Source organism: Polypterus senegalus, chromosome 16 (genome assembly GCF_016835505.1).
Source record: "Polypterus senegalus isolate Bchr_013 chromosome 16, ASM1683550v1, whole genome shotgun sequence".
Lineage (NCBI taxonomy): Eukaryota > Metazoa > Chordata > Cladistia > Polypteriformes > Polypteridae > Polypterus > Polypterus senegalus.
The window spans coordinates 103,901,698-103,922,193 of record NC_053169.1 but is presented as its reverse complement, the minus strand read 5'-3'; the positions used below and the strand labels follow the sequence as shown (position 1 = coordinate 103,922,193).

At 48.4% G+C, this 20,496-nt stretch overlaps 1 protein-coding gene across 4 annotated transcripts in view; it reads left to right on the top strand.

Moving 5' to 3' along the window:
• The window catches only part of esrrga (estrogen-related receptor gamma a), a 230,985-nt gene extending 214,851 nt beyond the window's left edge, over positions 1-16,134 (top strand). For all 4 annotated transcript variants that reach the window (XM_039738280.1, XM_039738279.1, XM_039738277.1 and 1 more), the window contains 2 exons: positions 6,505-6,774; positions 12,621-16,134. In XM_039738280.1, the coding sequence (XP_039594214.1) occupies positions 6,505-6,774; positions 12,621-12,865 (515 nt within the window). In that variant the 3' untranslated portion in view covers positions 12,866-16,134. The remainder of the gene's footprint in view (positions 1-6,504; positions 6,775-12,620) is intronic.
• Positions 16,135-20,496: the final 4,362 nt, after the last annotated feature.

The window sequence follows — 20,496 nt, the reverse complement described above, 5'->3', positions numbered from 1 at the left end:
TGAAGAGCTCGATCCTTTATGAATAGTGCTGGGTGGACCAGTGTGACTGGCCTAGTATTGGTATGGTGGGTTCACCTTCAGCCCCCAAATTAGCTGAAGTGTTGAGTGAGGATTTCCACCGAGGCGACTGTGGTGCAGCGTGCGGTGAAATGGCCGAACTGACGTCCAGTAGACAGAAGGGGGACGTTTTTGCTTTTGCTCATTGTGTTCTTTCCTTTAATATGGCAGCTGCTGACTCGATATTTCAGAGGGTCATTGACGTCTTTTCTTTAAAACGCATCGGCTGATGTAGTCGTCGACATCTCACACTACCCCATGAGCCGCTCACCTCCTGCACCAGCCCAGGCAGGCTCTTCGCTTCCACATCTGCGGTCACTTCACACGGTGACACATCTGTCACCCCACAGTCCCTCACAGTGCCTGGCACATCTGCCCTCAGCAGTTAAAGTAAGAAACAGTGACAGCAGCTGGCAGAATCAACAGAACAAGAAGATAAAATATGGCAGGAGAACAAGGACCTCCCAGCAAAGGTCACAGAATGGAAGGACTAACCAACGTGTCACCGAACCCAAAACACAAGTCCATGACCCAGAAACTGCCACACGTTGACTTGTTTCAAGAATTCATCCACAATTCTGGGCAAATCGTTTCCCACAATGCCGATGACATCATGGGACAGGGATTTCTGGTGCCACCCCACCCCTTGGCAACCAAAATGACGCCATCCACAGAAATAAACAGAAGGTAAAAAAAAAAAAGTTCCGTTCAAAAAATGGAAACAAAATAAGTAGAGGTTCTAAAAATCCCTCTCTGCTGTCCTTGGGTGGCTACACTTTGAAGTCCGCATGTCCTCCTCCTCCTCATCCTGGTCATTGCCGCCCCCAGCTGTCACTAAGCCATCTCGATGGGAATAGCCGAGGTGGCATAAGCCATATGATGGAGTAGCATCCTGTCGAGTAAGCTTGAAAATCCCACCATCAATCCCACTTAATCCAATTCAGGGTCACAGTGGGACAAAGCTTACCCCAGCAGCATCGGCACCAGTCCTGAACGTAGTGCCCATCATAGGGCAGTGCCAATAAGACTCCCTTTAACGGCCCTTTAAGTAAAAATCAACCACCACGTAAACTTCGCCCCTTACTTTGAGCTCCTCTGACTCCTCACTGGGGGTCTTCATCAGGTTGGCTCTGTCCCTGACTGCACTGTGGCAGCGTTTCACTTCCCAGCTCAACACTGGTGGGACAGTAAAATGGACAGCACGGTGACAGAGCGCTTCAGCTTGGAATGAGCGGTCGGGTGACCCCCTCGTACCCTGCAGGGTACACGAGTGCCCGGTTGGCAGCTTCACCCCACATGGCTCTTTCTGTGTATTCTTCTTGAGCCAAAAGTGTAGTTTTGAGGAGCGGCCGTCAGACTCGTTTTCTGCGCGCGCCCTTCACACTTTCGAATGCTTCGTCTTTTCGGGAAGCTGACTGCAAAGTGCGTCGGTTTATCCCCCCGGACCCCCCAACCCACAAACCAGAATGGAAAAGCGGGGGGCTTTGGACGGGCGCCCGGGAGCGGCCCATCGAGCCCCCATCTGCGGTGTTTTACTCATTCACACGGCGGGAGCAGGGAGATCGAGCGGATAACCTGGCATTGTTTGAGGGGGCATTTAAATAGATAAGAGAATTAAATTTATAAAAAAAAAAATAAAAGCGCCTGGCAGGCCCTTTCTATAGGAATGGCGCAAAGAAGGCAGCTAATTGTGGAAATAAATAAATAAGCAGAAGAGGAACTCATTTGTTGTCCCGGACCGCGGCGTTAATTTGCTGCTTTCAGATCCTTTTACCGAAGGAGCAGGAGATGTGAAATGTAATTAAGGTTAAAATAGTTAATTTTTTAAAAGGAAATAACAGGACAAAAAGGCCCGGGTGAACTTTCAAGTTTCCATGCACGTAAATGTCAATAGAGTACCTTCTCCATCATCAGCACTAAATTCACATTGATGCCTCTTTTCTTCTCCGTATTGATCCTTCCATGAGAACGTAGATTTGTATCTGTTAATTAATGCGTCCTGAAACAGCGTTTGTATTAATCAGGCAGATAAGAAAAATTGGATGCCTGCACTCGCATGACAACCGTAAAAGTGCTGCCCCTGATAAAATCATTGATGGACCTCAATAAAAAAAAGTTCCTCCTTCCACTCAATAAACTAATCATCCCGCTTTTAATTATTCGGCGGAAAGATGTGTGGAGATTGGGGAATGTGTAAATCTAATTATTTACTAACAGCGGTGTCTACCAGGGAAGAATGGCTCTGTCACAGGAAGACGCTTCGGGCGATCGGCTCGCTCCATCTGCCGCTGCTGGGAGACGCACGCGCGCGCGCGCACACGCACACACACAGCCGCGCACGCGCGCGCACACACACACACACCGCAGCGCCACACGCCGCTTCTCCTCGCACTCTTCCTTCCTTCCTTCCTTTCTCTTCTCTTTATTCTTCTATATTATTTTATTATTATTATTATTATTATTATTATTAACGTCTCTCCACACGTGCCGTGCGGCAGGTGCAGAGGGGTCTCGCTTTCAATGGCATGAGGCCACATTCCCGAGCTGGCCACAGACACGTGTTTAAGACCCCCTTAAGAACACCTCGACTAATCCCTTTTGATGATTTTATTAAGTACTAGTGGTGGGCTCTGCCAACTGGCACTCTGTTTGCATTTTACCAGCAGGCCAGAAAGCTCGGCACTGTTCTCCCGCTCCTAATGAGATCAGCGATGTTAACAGTTTGGGATAATAAATTAGCAGTTGTTCTAAACAATAGCCTGAAACACACACATAATGAGCCGGGGAGGGAGAAGAACGAGCCCACTCACCAATGGATTCCACCCTCCTTCTCGACATCCATCCTCAAACCTCCTCCTCCTCCTCCCTTCTGACCTGCGACCTGGGAAGGCTTCTCCTCGGGGGGTCGCTGGCTTCCATCTTTCGCCTGAGGAGCCATTAACTGAATTGGCGTCATTTGTTGGATTCAATGGACACGTCAAGCACTCCCTGCCCAGGCACTTTATTGGGACCACCGGTGATCGGGGCTGACCGTTTCAATTCTAGAGCACCTCGAATGGCGAATCTTCACGGCAAACCGGTCAGCAGTTGAGCCAATGGGCTTACAGGAATGGGAGGGCTGGCATCCTCCTCCCTGACACCAACGCTGGCACTGCACAGGGTGGTGCGCGGACAGACACGGGGCCAACTCTTAATCAGCCAGTGATACCAACATCATAGGCCGGGTCACCAATAATAATGACACAGCAACCAAGAGCAGGTCTACCGGCTGGCACAGTGGTGCCCAGACAACAATCTCACCATTAGTAGCGGGAAGATCGAGTAGCTGGGTGGCGACTGCAGGAAGCAGAAGTCAGACTGTCGGCCTCAGTAGCCCTAAAGCCACTGGAGCGGCCATTTCAGCTCAACAGGAGAGTCCGTCCTGACTGGCTGAGCACCTGCTCAGTCCAGGGTCACGGGGCACTACCCAGTGTCATGTGGTGGTGGCACTCAGCGGCCTTCTGTTCAGGACACACACAGCGCTGTCAGCCTTATGAAGACCATCGACAATGACGACTGTGTAAAGAAGGCGGCCATCCCGCAGAGTCACCTATGTTACTCCTGCATCCAGGACCACTGGCACAAATGCCAGTCGATTCAGAGATGCCATCTATCCACATTTGGCAACGTTACTGAATAGTCCATCTGTTGGAAGAAGAAACATTTTCATAGCTGACACTATGTGTGTGTCACGTGTGCGTGTCCCCATTACACTCATACGTACTGCACATGACACAAACACACGTGACACACACACTGCACACGCGTTGGTTTCTCCTGAATGCCCCCTCATAAGGTGACCAGTACGACAGGAGCCATCATCACGAAGCCCACCTACTAAGGCTGCACAGCTCACTTCTTCACTTGAACTTTTGAACTTTTGGGGGCTTTTCTAGGGGGCGGGTGCTCACGATCATGTGAGCAGACAAATGAGCAACACACGTGAAAGTGGGCGGAGCGTTCCATGTGAACGCTGCACACGTTCTGGGAGGGGGCATCGACAACATCTGGCCCCGCCCCACCGCACCTGTCTCCTCCCCTTTCCATGATGCGCTAGTGGCGTGTGTTTGAACATCGCCCTACACTTAGTCGTTGTAACGGTGAAAATCTCGCTTCATTGTGACATGAAACAAAACAACAAAACAAGAAACAAAGGAAAACAAACAAACAAATAAATAAACAAGGTCGATGAAGAGGCTTTCATTGTGCTCCCAGGTGTTTGTAAAGCAGCTGTTTGTCACCGATGGGAAGTCCTCATATTATACATAGGAAAGACCACCCAGGTACTCCATTTAATAGAAGAAAATAAAGAGAAGAAAAGTCCCGAGGGGAATCGTGGGCGCCTCGTGACCCTCGAGCCCCTCCAGTGTGTGGCGTCTTCTCCGAGGAGCTCCGAGCTCTTTGAACGCAGCTTCTCAATTGAAAGATGACTTCTGGTGCCACTGCTTCCTAAATAACTGTGGGGTGGAAGAAGTGGGACCCTCTAAGTTACAACAGTGGTGGCTGCGGGTGAGAGGGAAGATGGCAGTGAAAAATGCCACCCCTCAGGCTATGTGTCAGGGGTCTGACCATCAGGTGCTCCCTATGTGGACATGTGTGACTGTACGGTATGTATAGAGAGATATGTCGATATCCACACACACACACACACACACAGAGTACGATAAGAGGTGATACCCATGAATAAAGACTTGATCTCCCACCAGGGGACGCCACATTTCGATTCCGTTTGGCTCGGGTGGGCAGGAATCTCTAAAAGCTGAACGGCACAATCCACAAATGATGACAACTTCCTGCTGCCATCCTGCTTTATGTCATCGAGAAACGGAAGGGGAGGAGTCTTTGGGGACAAGCAGTGACGTCACTCGTCTTTGGTGGGGTACTTTTAGGAAAACGAGCAGAACAATAAGAATGAATACATAGGACTGAGAAATGAGGCAAAGTCCAAATACCCCCAAAAAACTGAAATGTCAGGCAAACAGCAGGCAGGAGATTGGAGGCCAGAATGTCCTGAAGCAGTTGTGCAGGCGACGTCAGATGCTGCAATGAGTGATGAACAAAAGTGACAATGAAGGAATGTTGACACACAGGGAGATTTCAGAAAGGACACCGGCGAGTCAAGAAAGCAATCATCCACATCGGCCTCTCCGTGGACCACCGCTCTGCGTACCACCATCGGGTGTGAAGATCGGGCAGGTCCTGTATTTCAGCGTTCCCTGCTCTCCAATCTTATGTTAAGAAATCTGGACGCCTGAAATTCCAAAAGGGGGTCCCGTGAAGAGTTTCTCAGACTTTAGCCGGTCCACAATTCAGAACGAATGAAAACCGCTGGTCCAAGTTGGCCGATTCACGACTCGCGGGACTTGCTCTGTCCTGACATTCCACTCCACTTGGCCTGCTGGTCAATCAGCCCCCAAACGTGACTCTCTTATCCACGGGAGGGGTGTGTGTGTGTGCATTGCATGTAAATGTATGTGGCGCATGTGTCCTCCTGTGTCTTGGTCCAGTGACTTTGACTGGTGACACTGGAGTCACACTTGGACACAAAACCATGAGGGGAGTGCGAGGGTGCAGAGCTGAGCCCCCACAATGGCCTGCTCGGGATGAACATATTCATTGTAATGTCGAGAATGGCTCCTCTCTCAGTCCGTGCCAATGAGCGCAGCACATCTTATTAAATGGAGACCCGTCCTCCTCCTCCTGCTGCTGCTGCTCCTTTGTCCCCCTCCACGTCTGATGGCCTTTAAAAGGTTAATTTGACCTCCCAAAAAAGGGAGCCCAAGTCCCGGCGACTTCATCCGGCAATGTGACGCTGGAAATTGATTCTGGCTGTGTGCTGCGGAAGATAAGGCCTTCCCCGAGAGCAGAAACATCCCAGCTTCAAATGGTGGGCGAGACGAACGCCCCGAGTCACACTTTATAGGAGATCGCGCCATCTGAATTTCAATGTTCAGATGGTGCCGAAGATCCCCAGCCTGTCAGCACAAAATCAGCTCGAGTCGGAGAAGCGGGGAGGCCGACTTTCTGATGGTCAGGACAGGCAAAGGCGTGAAGGTGGGCTCTTTGTGAAGCTCGTTAGAGACGGTAAAGGCGCTATACGCCACGCTTCAGCACCATTGTACTATGTGTCTGTGCTCGTCGCCATGGCACGGCTGAGCGGTGCCTTCCACGGGCCCTTCAAAGTGCCAATGCCCCCTCAAACTCCTGTCTGGGCACATCAGAGTTGAACTGAATGAATATCTTAAAAGCGTATTGAGCCTCGTGCCCCCTCGCACCCCCTCGAGCGCATTGTCTGGACGTTTCCAAAGCACAAAGTGCACGAGGTGGATGACACGATGGCAAGTCCTCGTCCCCGGACCCTGGTGGACTTCTCCTTCATGGCTGTGCTCTCTTCTGTTCTCTCCACAGGATTCTCCACTCTGTCCCTCGCCGACCAGATGAGCCTTTTACAAAGTGCGTGGATGGAAATCCTCATCCTCGGGGTCGTCTACCGCTCCCTCTCCTTTGAGGACGAACTGGTTTACGCCGAGGACTACATCATGGATGAGGAGCAGTCCAAGCTGGCCGGCCTCCTGGAGCTCAACAACGCCATCCTGCAGCTGGTGAAGAAATACAAAAGCATGAAGCTGGAAAAGGAGGAATTCGTCACCCTCAAGGCGATCGCACTCGCCAACTCAGGTGGGCACTTCTGCATGCTCTCGATGTCTGTTGCGTTTCACGGTGGGCGCTGGCCGCCATGGGCAGCTCGGCAGCTTTGAACCACTAGAGTTGATGATCCAGCTGGTTTTCATATCCGTCCAGCTGTCTCTGTGTAAACTGCTCTTAGTTAAATGTATGTGAAAGGCGCTATAATGTAGTGTATAATGTATAATATAGCGCCTTCCCCGGCCATCTTTCTGTGTACCTTTCACATCCCTCTCTGTGTATGAGGGGTGCAGCGGCCATGGAGGCTTTATTAGTGTTTCTGTTATATAGTGCCTTGCAAGTTTATCTGGGTGCCCATCATCTGTAGCCCACTTTAGAGGTCATTTCTCTCTTCAGTACTTTAATGTGCCATTTCCAGTTGTGTGGTCATATAGCGCCTTTCACGTGTCTGCCTCTGTCTCATCGAGCCTCCCACTCCATATTATATAGCGCCATTCCCCGCTTGTGCTCCGTTGTGTCCTCATTTTTAGGCTGTCGTATGTCGAGAGATTTGGGCCCACTTGGCTCTCAGCTGGCAAACGGATGGACGCGCCTCCCCTCGCGAGTTTCTATCGCTTACGTTTTATAGCGCCTTTCACATCAGCTGATCACAAAGGTCAGACGGCGTGCTGCGTTTCCTCATCAAATTTGTCATTTTCATTCATTTTAAGGAGACGCCGTCACCTGTGACGATGACCCCCCCGCCCCATCTCCCCATCGCTCATGGGTGGTCTCTTCTCCCCACAGCCGTCCTCCAATCAAACAGCCGAAGTGAGGCGAGCCGTAGCCCCCCGCCCGGCCCCTTTGTCCTGCATTTGCATGAGGCAGATCCCGGTCATTAGCCGTGGAGGTGCTCTGACGTGCCGCGCCATTGACAGGCCCGCCACGGCCCTCCATCTCCTTTTGTGTTGACCCCATCTTTGAACTTTATCTTGGTTGCCGGCCAGTGGTTTTCCCTTTAATTACAAGAAGGAAACTGTCAATAAAATCTGTTAAATGGGTCGCAATGAGCGGCCCGAATGGGCGGCCGGCTATTTGTTCCAATTCTGCGGCGCTCACGGTATTGACAGTTTGTTTTCTGGGGCCATATGTGACGATCAATCTCAGGCTGGGCTCAGCCACGCTGAAAAATGAAAAACCAGATTGCTTTTGCTTGCTTGCGGATGATGGCACCCAGTCTGGCCAGCCGGAGTCAGATGAGTCCTTCTGCCCAAATTGCACCCGCGAGAACCGCAGCGCGTGACTCTTTTGAGGAATTCTTTTTTAATTGATTTTGTAATTAACGGTTCTTCTCCTGGACGATGGGAGGCGAGTCGGCTTGAGAGAGGCAGGCGGGTGATCTTGGGCTTCAGTAAGTGACCCCGAGCCCACTCTCACATCGAACCGCTCCCTGCTTTGCAGGCTCAGGCTGTCCATTTGCAGTCCTCTTAAATAAGGTGGGTAGAGTGTGGCATCTTACTGCTGTGGCTGGGCTCGCCAGTGGCCTCGTCATCACTGGGGGGGTTTCAATCCCAAGTAGTGTGGCACAGCGGTGCAACACTTCATATACCAAGTAACTCGGGTCCAAATCCCAAGCCCAGCAGTCAGCAGTTGGCACGGCCGTCTGCTGCTGACATTTAGTTGTGTGAGAAAGCATGGCACCCCAGTCATGGTTAGAGCCCCTGAGACCCTGAGTGGGATCAGGCAGATTGGAGGGCAGAAGATGTCTGCAGTCAGTCCTTACCCTGCTAAACCGTTCAGGGAATGCCACTGTGCCCCGTGAGTGCGGGTTCAATTGCCATGTGGGCATTCTTCGGGTGCTCCAGACTCCTGCCATATTCCAATTATCTCAGTGTGAGGGTTTTAATTCAATCACTTCCTTCATCTCAGTCATTTTATATAGCGCCATATGCCTTTTTATTCAGTCAAATATATAGCATGCTAGACTCACGTAGTCAATCATCTTAATAACAGTAAGAAGTCCTTTTATTTATGTAGTGCCTTTCGTATGCGCTTTTAATCAATTAATCATTTTATGCTGTGAACTGGAAGTCCTAAAGCACATAAATCCCAGAAAACTCCAAGAGCACTTCCACTAGAGGGGGATATCACCGTGAAGCCCCAGCTAGTAGTAATGAGGGCAGGTGCCGAGTCCAGAAACGCAGTCCGAAATGGAGCAATAAGCAAAGAAACACAAGCAGACCCACCAAAAATGAACGGCCCAGAACTGTGGAAGAGACCCCCGGATTGATAGGGTCTGACGGTGATTGGCAGGTGGCCCTGCCTCTTGGGGGACCGCCCACCAACCAGACGGAACAAAGCAAGGGCAAAGGATACTTAGAGACAAAACCGAAAGAGAGGAATGGAATCAACAGAAATAAGCAAATGAAAAATGAAGAAAAGGGAGACGAGACACGGCCAGAGGGGCAGCCCTGCTGAGACAGGACATTTCAAATGGTGCCCCTCCAATTAACCCTTTCAAATGGTGCCCCTTTCCTCAGTCATTTTAGTTAGCACACCGTTTTATGCAGAGATCTGGGGCCTTTGGATGAATCCATTTCTTTATGTAGGACCATGTGCCCATTCAGCCAGTCACTTTATGTAGCATTCTGTGCCCGTTCAGCTAGTCGCTTTATGTAGTGCCCTGTGCCCATTCAGCCAGTAACTTTATGTAGTGCCCTGTGCCCATTCAGCCAGTTGCTTTATGTAGCGCCCTGTGCCCGTTCAGCATGCCCATTCAGCCAGTCAGTCACTTTATGTAGGACCCTGTGCCCATTCAGCTAGTCGCTTTATGTAGCGCCCTGTGCCCATTCAACCAGTCACTTTATGTAGCGCCCTGTACCCATTCAGCCAGTCACTTTATGTAGCGTTCTGTGCCCGTTCAGCTAGTCACTTTATGTAACACCCTGTGCCCGTTTGGCCAGTTGCTTTATGTAGTGAACTGTGCCCATTTAGCCAGTCTCTTTATGCAGCACCCTTTGCCCATTCGGCCAGTCGCTTTATGTAGCGTTCTGTGCCCATTCAGCTAGTCACTTTATGTAGTGAACTGTGCCCATTTAGCCAGTCTCTTTATGCAGCACCCTTTGCCCATTCGGCCAGTCGCTTTATGTAGCGCCCTGTACCCATTCGGCCATTCGCTTCATGTAGCGCCCTGTGCCCGTTCGGCCCTTTGAGCCCTTTGCTCAGTCATCAGGTGCCCTCATTATTAATAACCCCCCTTGCCCCATTTCATATAGCTCCCAGGGCCCCGAGACGGTGTGCAGATGGCGGGACGCACCCGCTCTGGTACGTGAAGTCAGGCCTGGAGGAGTGCGGCTGGCTGCTCTCTGATGTCAGGCCTTCTCATCCGTTATATTTAAATTTTATTTATATTTAAGTGTCCTGCTTTGCATACAAAGTGAACATTTGGCCTCTGAAGACAAGCTGATTGGATTCAGAATATTTATTAGCACATTGAAAAGGCAAAGAACGCAGACGACATCTTAGGCTAAATAGAAAAAGCCTTCACAAACATGGAGATGAAAGACTAAGGAGAAATGAGTGTGGTGGGGCGGCCGGTCCGCGCCGACATTTAGCCGAGAAGATGAGCTGCCGCCACCGCCGGTGATCTACGATTTCATTCCCTTTCCTCTCCGCTCCCTGATCCCGCTCCGTATTTCCAACGTGCACTCAGATGATTTCCCAATTATTTTTATAGCTCCCCAGGGACTTGTCAAGACACGGGGCCTGAGTGTGTGTATTTTTTTTCCCCCCTGTTTTGGCACCGGTTAGAGGGGACGTGTTTTCAGAGCGCCAAGCGGCAGACCCCACCGAGGGCCGGCCGCCGCCATGCAGCTGAGGACAACAAAAATAACATTTGCATTCTGAAGGGCAGCATCATTAATGAATTCCCCAGATGCGAATTAATGACAGGAACCCTAAGGACACGAGGCGCAGACGAAAGGCGCTTGGCATTTCATACCGGGAGGCGACGCGCTGGCCGATCGGCTCGAGATCACCTCGTGCTGTCACTTTCTTATTGAGGCTTAAGATTGTCACGAGTGTCAACATGGTGTCAACCTGCATCCTGCTGCCGTGAGAGAGAAGGCGCTATATAAACGCAAGTCAGAATTTCACTGGAGCTCAGTGCACGTGACAATGGTGGCCTATGACAGGTAGAAGTGAAAGGCGCTATATATTAAGAGAAGGAGAGATTTGTACTTTCTGATGTTTCATGTCCAATTCATCACGTGGCCCCCATAGACAGTAATGTCATAAACACAAATCTACCATCATCATCATCATCAGCAGCAGCAGCAGCAGCCTTGTCACGCTCACCACAGTGCGCTTTTACATACATGGCCCGTTTCACATCAGTCCAGATGTCATCCAGTGCCTTTCACCCTACACATCGGTCCTGTATTGATTATGTTGTGCTCTTCATGCCCATCAGTCATGGCACATGTGTTGTTCTTCTCTCCTTTCTATTTGCTGTCCTCTTTCATCTCGATCTGAAAGATCCATTTAGCACACTCAATCCTTCACGTCTCCCACCGATTCTATATAGTGCCTTTCTTCAGTGCATTATTAAAGGCAGAGCACAAAAGAATGAGGGGTGGGGTCCCATACGATGCCACGTTTTAATTAAAAAACAAAGCGAGTCCCTCTGAGGGGCCGAGATCTCCCCTGCCAGAAGGGGCGGGGCTTTGCAGCTAGCGGATGGGATCTCATTGGTCCTCCAGGCATTTTTCTTCCTCTTTCCTTTGCCCACTCGTGCTGTCTGCCGTGTGTCTGTCTTTTATAGCGCCTGTGTGCTCCTGCGTACAGTGTACAGTGAAGCTCTTCCCACAGGCTGTGCAATAAAACAAAGAACGTCTTTGACGGCTGTACCCGCATACCCTGATTTCTGATGGCAGGGTAAAACCACACCATTTTCATGAGACCTTGGAGGAAGTGCCAGCCCCCCTTCAGGGCACCCTCCACCACCCCGGACCAGCTTACCTCTGTAATATTCAGGTCTTTAGGACGTGGACAGTAGAACACGCCAGCTCAGTACAGCCAGGGACGAGTCAGGGGTCCACTCTGGTGCCAAACAGCAGCGGCACTGCCCTGCATGCCAGCCTCAGCTGCGGCTCGCTGCCATTCGCGTCAAACATTCGTTCTGTATTTCTACATTTGACAGTTTCCACAGAAATGGAGATGCGGGTCCCATTAGTCAATGAAGGACCAGCACACCTTGTAGTGCCTTGTCTCTCGCCTCTCTTACTCGACATCTGGAGTGCCTGGCATTGCTCTGCCCTTTTTTTCTTTTGCTCTTTTTTCCATTCTATTGTGGTACACGAGACATCAGACCCCAAGCCTAACCCCTTAGTCGACTGCTGCCAGCCACTTCTGACTCATAAAGGAAGGAAAAGTCGGCTCATGTGGCGTGGCCTTAAGACGATTTCAAGGTAAATGTGCTGGGGTGGCGTCACTTGGGGGCATTTTCGGTGTCACACGTTGTCACTTCCTACTTTTTTGTTGAGCAGCCGAGAGAGTTTGAGAGAGTGGATGTAATTGTGCAGGGTACTCTCGGGTGCCCCTGCTTGAGGACGGCAGGGCAGACTTGTAGTTGTGACGTACGTGTGCCGCTGTTTCCAGCTAGAAATTGTCCATCGCCTCCATCGAGTCACTTTTGCTACGGTCAGCGTCGTTTCCAGGATGCCATCCCGGGGGATGTGCGGGTAATGCAACTAATGCCAAAATAGGCCACAACTGCATTTGTAGCGGGTGGGCACTGCCAACCCATTGCCATTGCCCATTGCTGGTCTCTGTCTTACGCCTGCTAATCCTAACCTTCTTCTTCTTCTTCTTCTTCTTCTTCCTTCCTTTCCCCTTCGCAGATTCAATGCACATAGAAGACGTGGAGGCCGTTCAGAAACTGCAGGATGTTTTACACGAGGCCCTTCAAGACTATGAGGCCAGTCAGCACGTGGAGGACCCCCGCCGGGCCGGCAAACTGCTCATGACCCTCCCGCTGCTGCGGCAGACGTCCACCAAGGCCGTGCAGCATTTCTACAGCATCAAACTGGAGGGCAAGGTGCCCATGCACAAACTCTTCTTAGAAATGCTCGAGGCCAAGGTCTGACTTGGAGGTCCCCGGCCTCCGCTTGTCACGCACAGAGAACGAGCCAGGCCACCGCCACCGCTTCCAAGGGGAGGACATTCAAAGTTAGACAACTTGAAGACAATGGAAACTTTTGGGTTTTTATTATTAGAATTATTTTTTTTTTTTGTTAAGCAAACAGCAACTTTAAAACAATTAACTAACGACTGCACTGAGTGTTCAGCGGTAAGACTGGGAATCAGCTTTCGACTCTCTCTTCGTCGGACTTGAACGCACCTTTGTGCTCTTCTGAAACTTGTTTTTTTTTTTTTCCATGAAAGTTGTCTCTACATGACGCAAGAAGGAAGCCAGCCCTGCCAAAGGATGGAAGTCCATGCCATGGATACCAGCGAATTTCCCACTAACGTCCCCACGTAGCGAAAGGAATCAAGCTGAAGGCGTCTCACCTTGCAGTCGGGCGTGGCGCATCGACCAGACGCGGGTTTTCGACGAGCAGTCTCTAATTCGGTGACCGAGTGTCGTGTCAGTCGGCTGTTTCTTATCGTTGTGTTCTCCATCTAGATCAGTTACAGCCATTCGATTCCTTCATTGTTTTCTTTCAAGTCTTCCAGATCCTTCATCGGTTTTCGTGACTTATCGGTACTCTTTCAGGGAATACTTTAAGCTTTATTCACTCATGCAATACAAGAACAACGACAACGAATATACTGCATTTCTTTTTCAATGCGGCATAAGCAATGAAGAACAATGATGAAGGAGAAAAGAAAAAAGAAGAAAAAAATAGTAATAAAAAAAACTTTTAAGAAAGATTTTTTTATAATATTTTGTTGATAATTAATTGAGATTTTTTGTAACAGCTTTAACACTTTCAGCCATTTTATTAATTGTGTGAATTTTCTCTTCTTGAGCAATAGTTCTTAAAACAAAAAAGGGAAGGTGCATATGAAGCGATATGCAATTTTCGTTGTGTGCCAGTCTAGTCAAGGACGCAGTTTGTTTGTTTGTTTGTTTGTTTGTTTGTTTTTCCTTTTGTTCATTTCTCTAAATAAAGACGCGCTTCTTCCGAGATTGAATCCCACTGTTAGATTACGCCGACGTCGCAACGCGCACACAAACGCACGCGAATCAAGGAGGACGACGGCGACGACGACAACATGGATCGGTTAAGGCGATGGCACTGGCCAGGCTGGCGAGCACTCGGAGCCGCGGCCGTGTTTGTGCGAAGCGAGCCCCTCCAAGCACCTTCCAGGCGGTCCCGGTGGTGTGATCTTAATAATCTGGAATACGTCAGTCGAGCAGCAGGCGAGGAGCGCCCCCTTCTGTCGGCTCCCTCCCTTAGCGTGTGTGCACTTGCCGGAAAATAAAGATTGTAAGCCAAGCCGAAGCCGCGCATTGGAACAAAAGGAAATATCGTACTCCTGCTTTCTGAATGTTTCACGTTTGCTCTGCTTCTTCTCCGGCCTTTTCCTTTGGCACGGTCGTCGTCACCATCTGTCGCTGTTTTCTCTTTGGTTGGACGTCGCGTTCGAGGCCTGTCGTCTTTCTTGTTCTCGTGGTGTTCTTGTGCTTCTTTATTGCTTTACTTGATTTTTCCTTCTGCTCCCGTTTTCTTTTTAGACACAGGGTAGGTTTAGAGACAGTAATGGATGTACCATTCCTCAGGAGATTCCACTAGTCCATCCTGTAGCTCACGGGATTCGAGGCTCTTCCTAAGAACTACGAGAACTTCAGCAGGCATCTGTGTCACAGTTTATTGTAGAATAACAATGTATATCTTAGCGATAAAGGACTTTGAATATTTCCAAACGGTTAAGTCTCATTTTTAAAGAACCGCTGTAAATAATCGCCCACGACCCTTACCCCCTCAATCATCTCAGTTGTCGATAGATTGACTTTGCTCGGCGTAGTTGCAAAGACTTTTTTGACGCAGAGACCCGTTTCCAAAACTACCGCTTGAACTTTGTGTGCTTGTATAAGAAAAATGTAAAAGTAAAGAGAAAAGGGTGCGGGTTCTCCGTCTGTCCGTCCGTCTGTCCGTCCGTCCGTCCGTCTATAAATACTGTGTATCTCTCATTAGCTCTGCAAACGTCGATGATATTGTAGCTTGTGGTTTCTCAGTAGAGAAGTGACCGTACTGTGATTCTAGAACTTTATAACCATGCATAGCAACTCATGAGGTGCTCGGAGCTGTGGCGCGAGCCACCTCGGCACTTCCATGAAATTCCATGGACAACTCCTGGGAATAAAAGGTGCTGCTTTTGTTAGGAAATTCCACTTGGCTTTTCATTTCTGGGGAGACGGGCCAGCCCTTGTGGACAGGATTTAAGCTGTGGCAGAGGAACCCGCGTCCGCTTCCATTGCACGTTGTGTTTGAAAGCCATCCGTTCCGTTGGCTCTTTTGATTTGTTTGTTTTGTTTTTAAGGAAATCACATAATGAGACACCAGCAGGAATCTGCGAGTCTGGGAATCTCCTTTCACTCGGCTTAAATCCTGCTCAGTGGTTCAGTTGCCTGTTTTCCTGTGTTTGTTTTACACCAAAAACGAGTTCCATTGTAAAGAGGTGTCACGTCGCCATATTCAACGATCTCTCGTCCATTTCTGGGTTTTGTAGATCTTCTTATTTAAAGCAATATGACTGTGCAACGTTCACTAGTTGCACTTGTATTTCAATTAGATCAAAGTGCTGTATTTATTCAACTATTCTGCGTTTAAATTAATAGAAAAAATAATAATAATAATAATAATATTAATAATAAATATAATAATATAAATGTGTACAAACAACTGCTATTTTTCTTATAGAAGAGATTATGGGTGTTGGTGTGGATCTATTTAAATTATTTATGCATATGTGTATTCCTGCCAAAAATGAAATAATTAATGGCAGTCTTTACATGAAAATCTGAAAGAATATATTGAAAAAAAAAAAAAAAAAATAAAATAAAATAAATAAATGAAATAAAGTAAAATACAAAGAACTAAAAGCTTCAAAAGGATCCAGGAGTTGCTGAGCAAATCAACTTAGTGAGAACCATGTCTGTAGATGTAGATGTGCGCCACATCGGTGAACAATGACCTGTATGTATATTTTTGTGACGTGTATCATACAGTGTGTTCCGATAATACGATGTCCATTTGTGTAATGTATTTATTTTACATTGTATATATTGTTCAATGAAAAAGAGAAACTATGATTCTGTAACTCCAATCAAATGAGATGTGTAACTCCGATTATGCCTTTCAGGATGATGGTAGAGCAATATTAAACAAGCTTCCACTTTTGACTGCTGTCCCTCTGCAGTGTCTTATTGTGAACTCCAACGGTGGCGGCGGCGCGTTTCTCCTCGTTGGTACAGACGCAGCGCCGTGAACCTTCTGACCACGCCGTGCGGCCGTGTGAGCGCTTCCTTCATTTGTAAACGGTTTGGAAATTCTCCATGGTCGGCCTACACGGTGCAGGAGGTGGCAGCTTCGCTCCTCGGAGTCCCCACAAAAGTCTGGAAGCCAACGGAGGTGTCTGTGATTCTGTTCTGCGTTTAGATCATATTCGGCACCCATCTCTGGTCCAGAAATTACAGAAACGTGTCGGATGGGATGTCAGCTATGACAGGTTTGTCACTTTATAGGCCCCTTATTGTCCATTGTACAGACTCTGCACATCACTAATGAGCAGACCCACCATACCCTGAACCTCGGTTCTCTCACCAGCAGCACATTACCCGACGACAGAGAATCGACGATTTTGTTTTCTTCTCCCATGTCATCGCGTATCATAAATTCCTAAGCCTGCGATGTCTCGCTGCTGAAGTCACGGCTATTATTGCTGATTATTTGATGGACGCCTTTATCCAGGGTGATGGACAACTTTTTAGATGTAGCTGGTTACTTTTATTTTATCCCCAGTTATAATGTGTGCTGGACTCCTCAAATTTCCCCCTTCACAAGTTTCCAGCAGTGTCCCCGTGTTCTTGATGAACTCAAGTCACCATCTCAATCCACTGGACTCATTCATTTCATAATGTTAAACACTTCAGTCGGGTCTCCTCTTCATCTCCTGTAAAGGCTCAGCTCTGTGCACTTCCTACGTATAATACATTACTTTGACGGACCTTCGTTCTCATCTGCCCAAGCCTGTCTGCTGTCCACGTCCCTCCGTGAGGATTCAAAATTATCTGCCGGTGCATCTACCTTGGCATCATCTGCAAACTTAACCAGCTTGTTATTTCTATTCCTATCTAAAACTTTGATATATCTCTACATTAAAGATAGCACTGGCTCCAGCACTGCCCCCTCCTGGTCACCACTCTTAACTTCTCCCAATTCTGATGAGGCTCTTCACTCCATCACCTCCTGCTTCCTGTGTCTGAGCCAATTCTGCATCCATCTACAGCCTGAAGTGCCACTTCTTTTAGTCTGATGCCAATCTCTCATGTGGTACCTTATCAATCCCAGATCAATCGTATCATTTGCTCCACTCTGGTTGTACCCTTTAATGGCTTCCTCATAGAATTCCAGCCAGTTAGTGAACCACGACCTCCCTCGTCTAACCCCACGCTGACTGTTCAGTAAAACTCCTGCACTCGCCGTGTGTTGCTCAGTCTTCTCCTTAATAATTCCTGTCAGGCACGTTAAGCTTACTGGCCTCTAGTTGGGTCTGCCCAGTCAGCCATTTTATAGAATGGGATCATATTGGCCATTTTGAAGTCCTTTGGACTCAGCCCAGTGTGCAGTGACTTCTACGAGTATGTGTCAGAGGTTTCTGTCTGTACTCGCTGGCCTCCTTAAGAACTCGAGGGTAAATATGATCGGGAGTTTAAGGAGCCCGAGTGACTGGGCTGAGGTGGTGGGAGGTGCCAGCGTGGACCACTGCTGCCCATTGCCACCATCCATTCTTGTGTGGATCTTCTCAAATGTCCACCATTAAAGAGGCAGAAACACGCGCCCCCTGAAATACGGAGGACTTGCCATTTTATTGATGTATCGACCGTTTACATTCCAGAACATTTTACTTTTATTTTAAAAAGGGTTTATCGGTTACGTTTTTAAAATCCTGGCTTTGAGATCAGCGGTAACGATGTCGATATCTGAAGCCAAACGTGTTGCCGCTTGGCGGCTGTGTCTGTCGTGCACAGCGTAAGCGATGTTAATATTAACATGCAGTGTAAAGATCACAGGGCGTGACTTCTTGAAGGGCCCTCACACTTTCATTTCTGCCAACCTCCATTCGGCTCTTGAGGACATTACACTTGGGTGACCAGGGTGACGGCCTTCAACAGAGGCAGCACGTGTCCACAGTGCTGCACTTATTAAAACACGTGGAGGTTTTGTGGTGGGAGGAGAAGTACGAAGATCCCTTTGTAGGATGTGACGTCATTGACTGTTGCCTTGCTTCTTTCATTTCCTCTCATGATTTATATTTGTAATGACATCTTCCCATCATGCAATTCAAACCCCAGTCCTCTTTAACAGCTTCCCTTTGAAATGTGAGTAGAAAATGAAGGAAACTTGGTGACCCCTGGGAGAACATTATCGTCCCACCATGACCGACATGCCCAAAGTGTCACCTGTGTTAAGAGCTGAGCTGAGCCCCATCCCGAGGAAACATCAGAATTTGACATTTGTGATCTCCGTGGACCTCATCTTGGGCAGGCAGAGTCAGAGGCGAGCGCCAAAGACGACGGCCAACAAGAAATTCCTTACCAGACAATAATAACCTGCGGTGGGCTGGCACCCTGCCCGGGGTTTGTTCCTGCCTTGTGCCTTTGGGCTGGCTGGGATTGGCTCCAGCATACCCCCGTGACCCTGTGTAAGGATATAGCGGGTTGGAAAATGACTGACTGACTGACAATAATTATATGTGTAAAACGGCAACAATGGTCAAAGCAGTCAGAAAGAAGCCAAAACCACGGAAACATCTGAGCAGACCCGGCGGTGACTCCCAGTGGCAATCAAAGGACTCTTTGAGGAAGTAAATTAAAAACACAAAAAACACACGGAACCCGATCGAACATTACGCTGCACACAAAAACCAACATTCACTTAGCGTTAATGGCATTTGGGCGCTGCTTCGCAACTCCAAAGCTTTACATGTGCTCTCTGTGACTTTATATTACAAGCAGTGCATGATATCGGTTTATTGGATTATGAGATGATTTCTTTGGATCTGCTTTGGTTTGTCGGACCACCCTGGCCTAAGCGTCAGGCGCCGCCCCGACTTGTTCCAACTTCATAAATGGCGACTCCACGGCCTTCTGCGCCCAATGCCTGCCGGGGGACAACTAGAGAAGTGGGCTAACCTGCCTACTCGCGTTTCTTACTCAGAACTCCCGTCCAGCCGTTGTCCCTCGTGCCACCCACTCATGAGAACTGAGCAGCGGGAATGCTGGCAAATTCAAATCGGCTCGTGTTATTTTGATGTATGTGTTGCATACAAACTCTTTGTATCGTATTTTTGTCGTCTGTTCTGAGGAGACGTCCAATGATGAGTTTCCTTCCACTGAGGAGATGTGACAGTAAGCCTGGCTTGACATTTTTTGAGGTGTCCTGGAGTCTCCATATTTCGAAGAGGTGCACGCGATTCTCCTTTCTCGTACGCATGCGTCTCTCAGCAGGGATTTCTCGACAATCATCACCTTCTGCTTTTATTAAACCCAACTCAGTGAAGGACTCGATATTTAAGACAATTGCCCTTTTGCATTGCGCCTGCTGTTGAATAAGAATATTAATATTAGTAACAATAAATATGGAAGAAGATGATCCACTGTGGCAACCCCTAACGGAGCAGCCGAAAGAAGAAGAAGAAGAAGTGACAATAAACTTTATTTAAAAGTACCCATCGGGATGCCCAAGGACACGATACATCAAATATCCTCGCTACACGACCCCAATGAGATTTTGAGAGCCATAAAAACCAACGTTAAACAGAAGTTTACATTTCAAGTGTCACACAAGCATGACGCTCCAAAGCCAGGGGGACCCCCCACGGTGGACCCGGTAATTTTCATTGGTTAAGGTTTTAAAGACTTTGACTTTAGTCGGCCAATCGTAGTTTTGATGGAACACCCGGAGGATTAGCTGGCAGTCTGAGGTCCTCGTCATCAACGGCCACCCGTTTTAGCGTTTGCAGGGGGCGAATGTGCACTTTTTACAGACCACTGCACGGCACTTTGTAGCTTTACGCGCGATTGAAGAATTTCTGATTTTTTTACAGACAGTTAGCCGCCGCGTCTCACAGTAACCGGTCAGTTGGCATTCAGAGAGTGCTGTAATTAATGGCGTCACCTCCCTCCCTCCAATGAAATCACACAGCAGTGAAAGAATAAGACTTATGCTTGAAGAGGGCCATAAAATTAGATTGGTTTTATTTTCTTTTATTTTAACAGAGTAACTTGTATGCAGTCAAGCAAACAGAATTTGCAGAACTTAACCAACAAATACGCTCCAAAGCCCAACAAAGCGCAACAAGAATTGAATCGGTGGTAACATCGGAGTTTGTCGTGTTGGCTGACCGCCGTTAAACTCGGCAGAGACGCCTCATTTCAGCCCTTTGTTTTAAAATTCACTTTAAATTAGCTTGGCAGAATAGCACAAACACAAAATAAAACGTACGTAAGTACTACACTTTCAAAAATAAAGAAAGAAAGAAACAAAT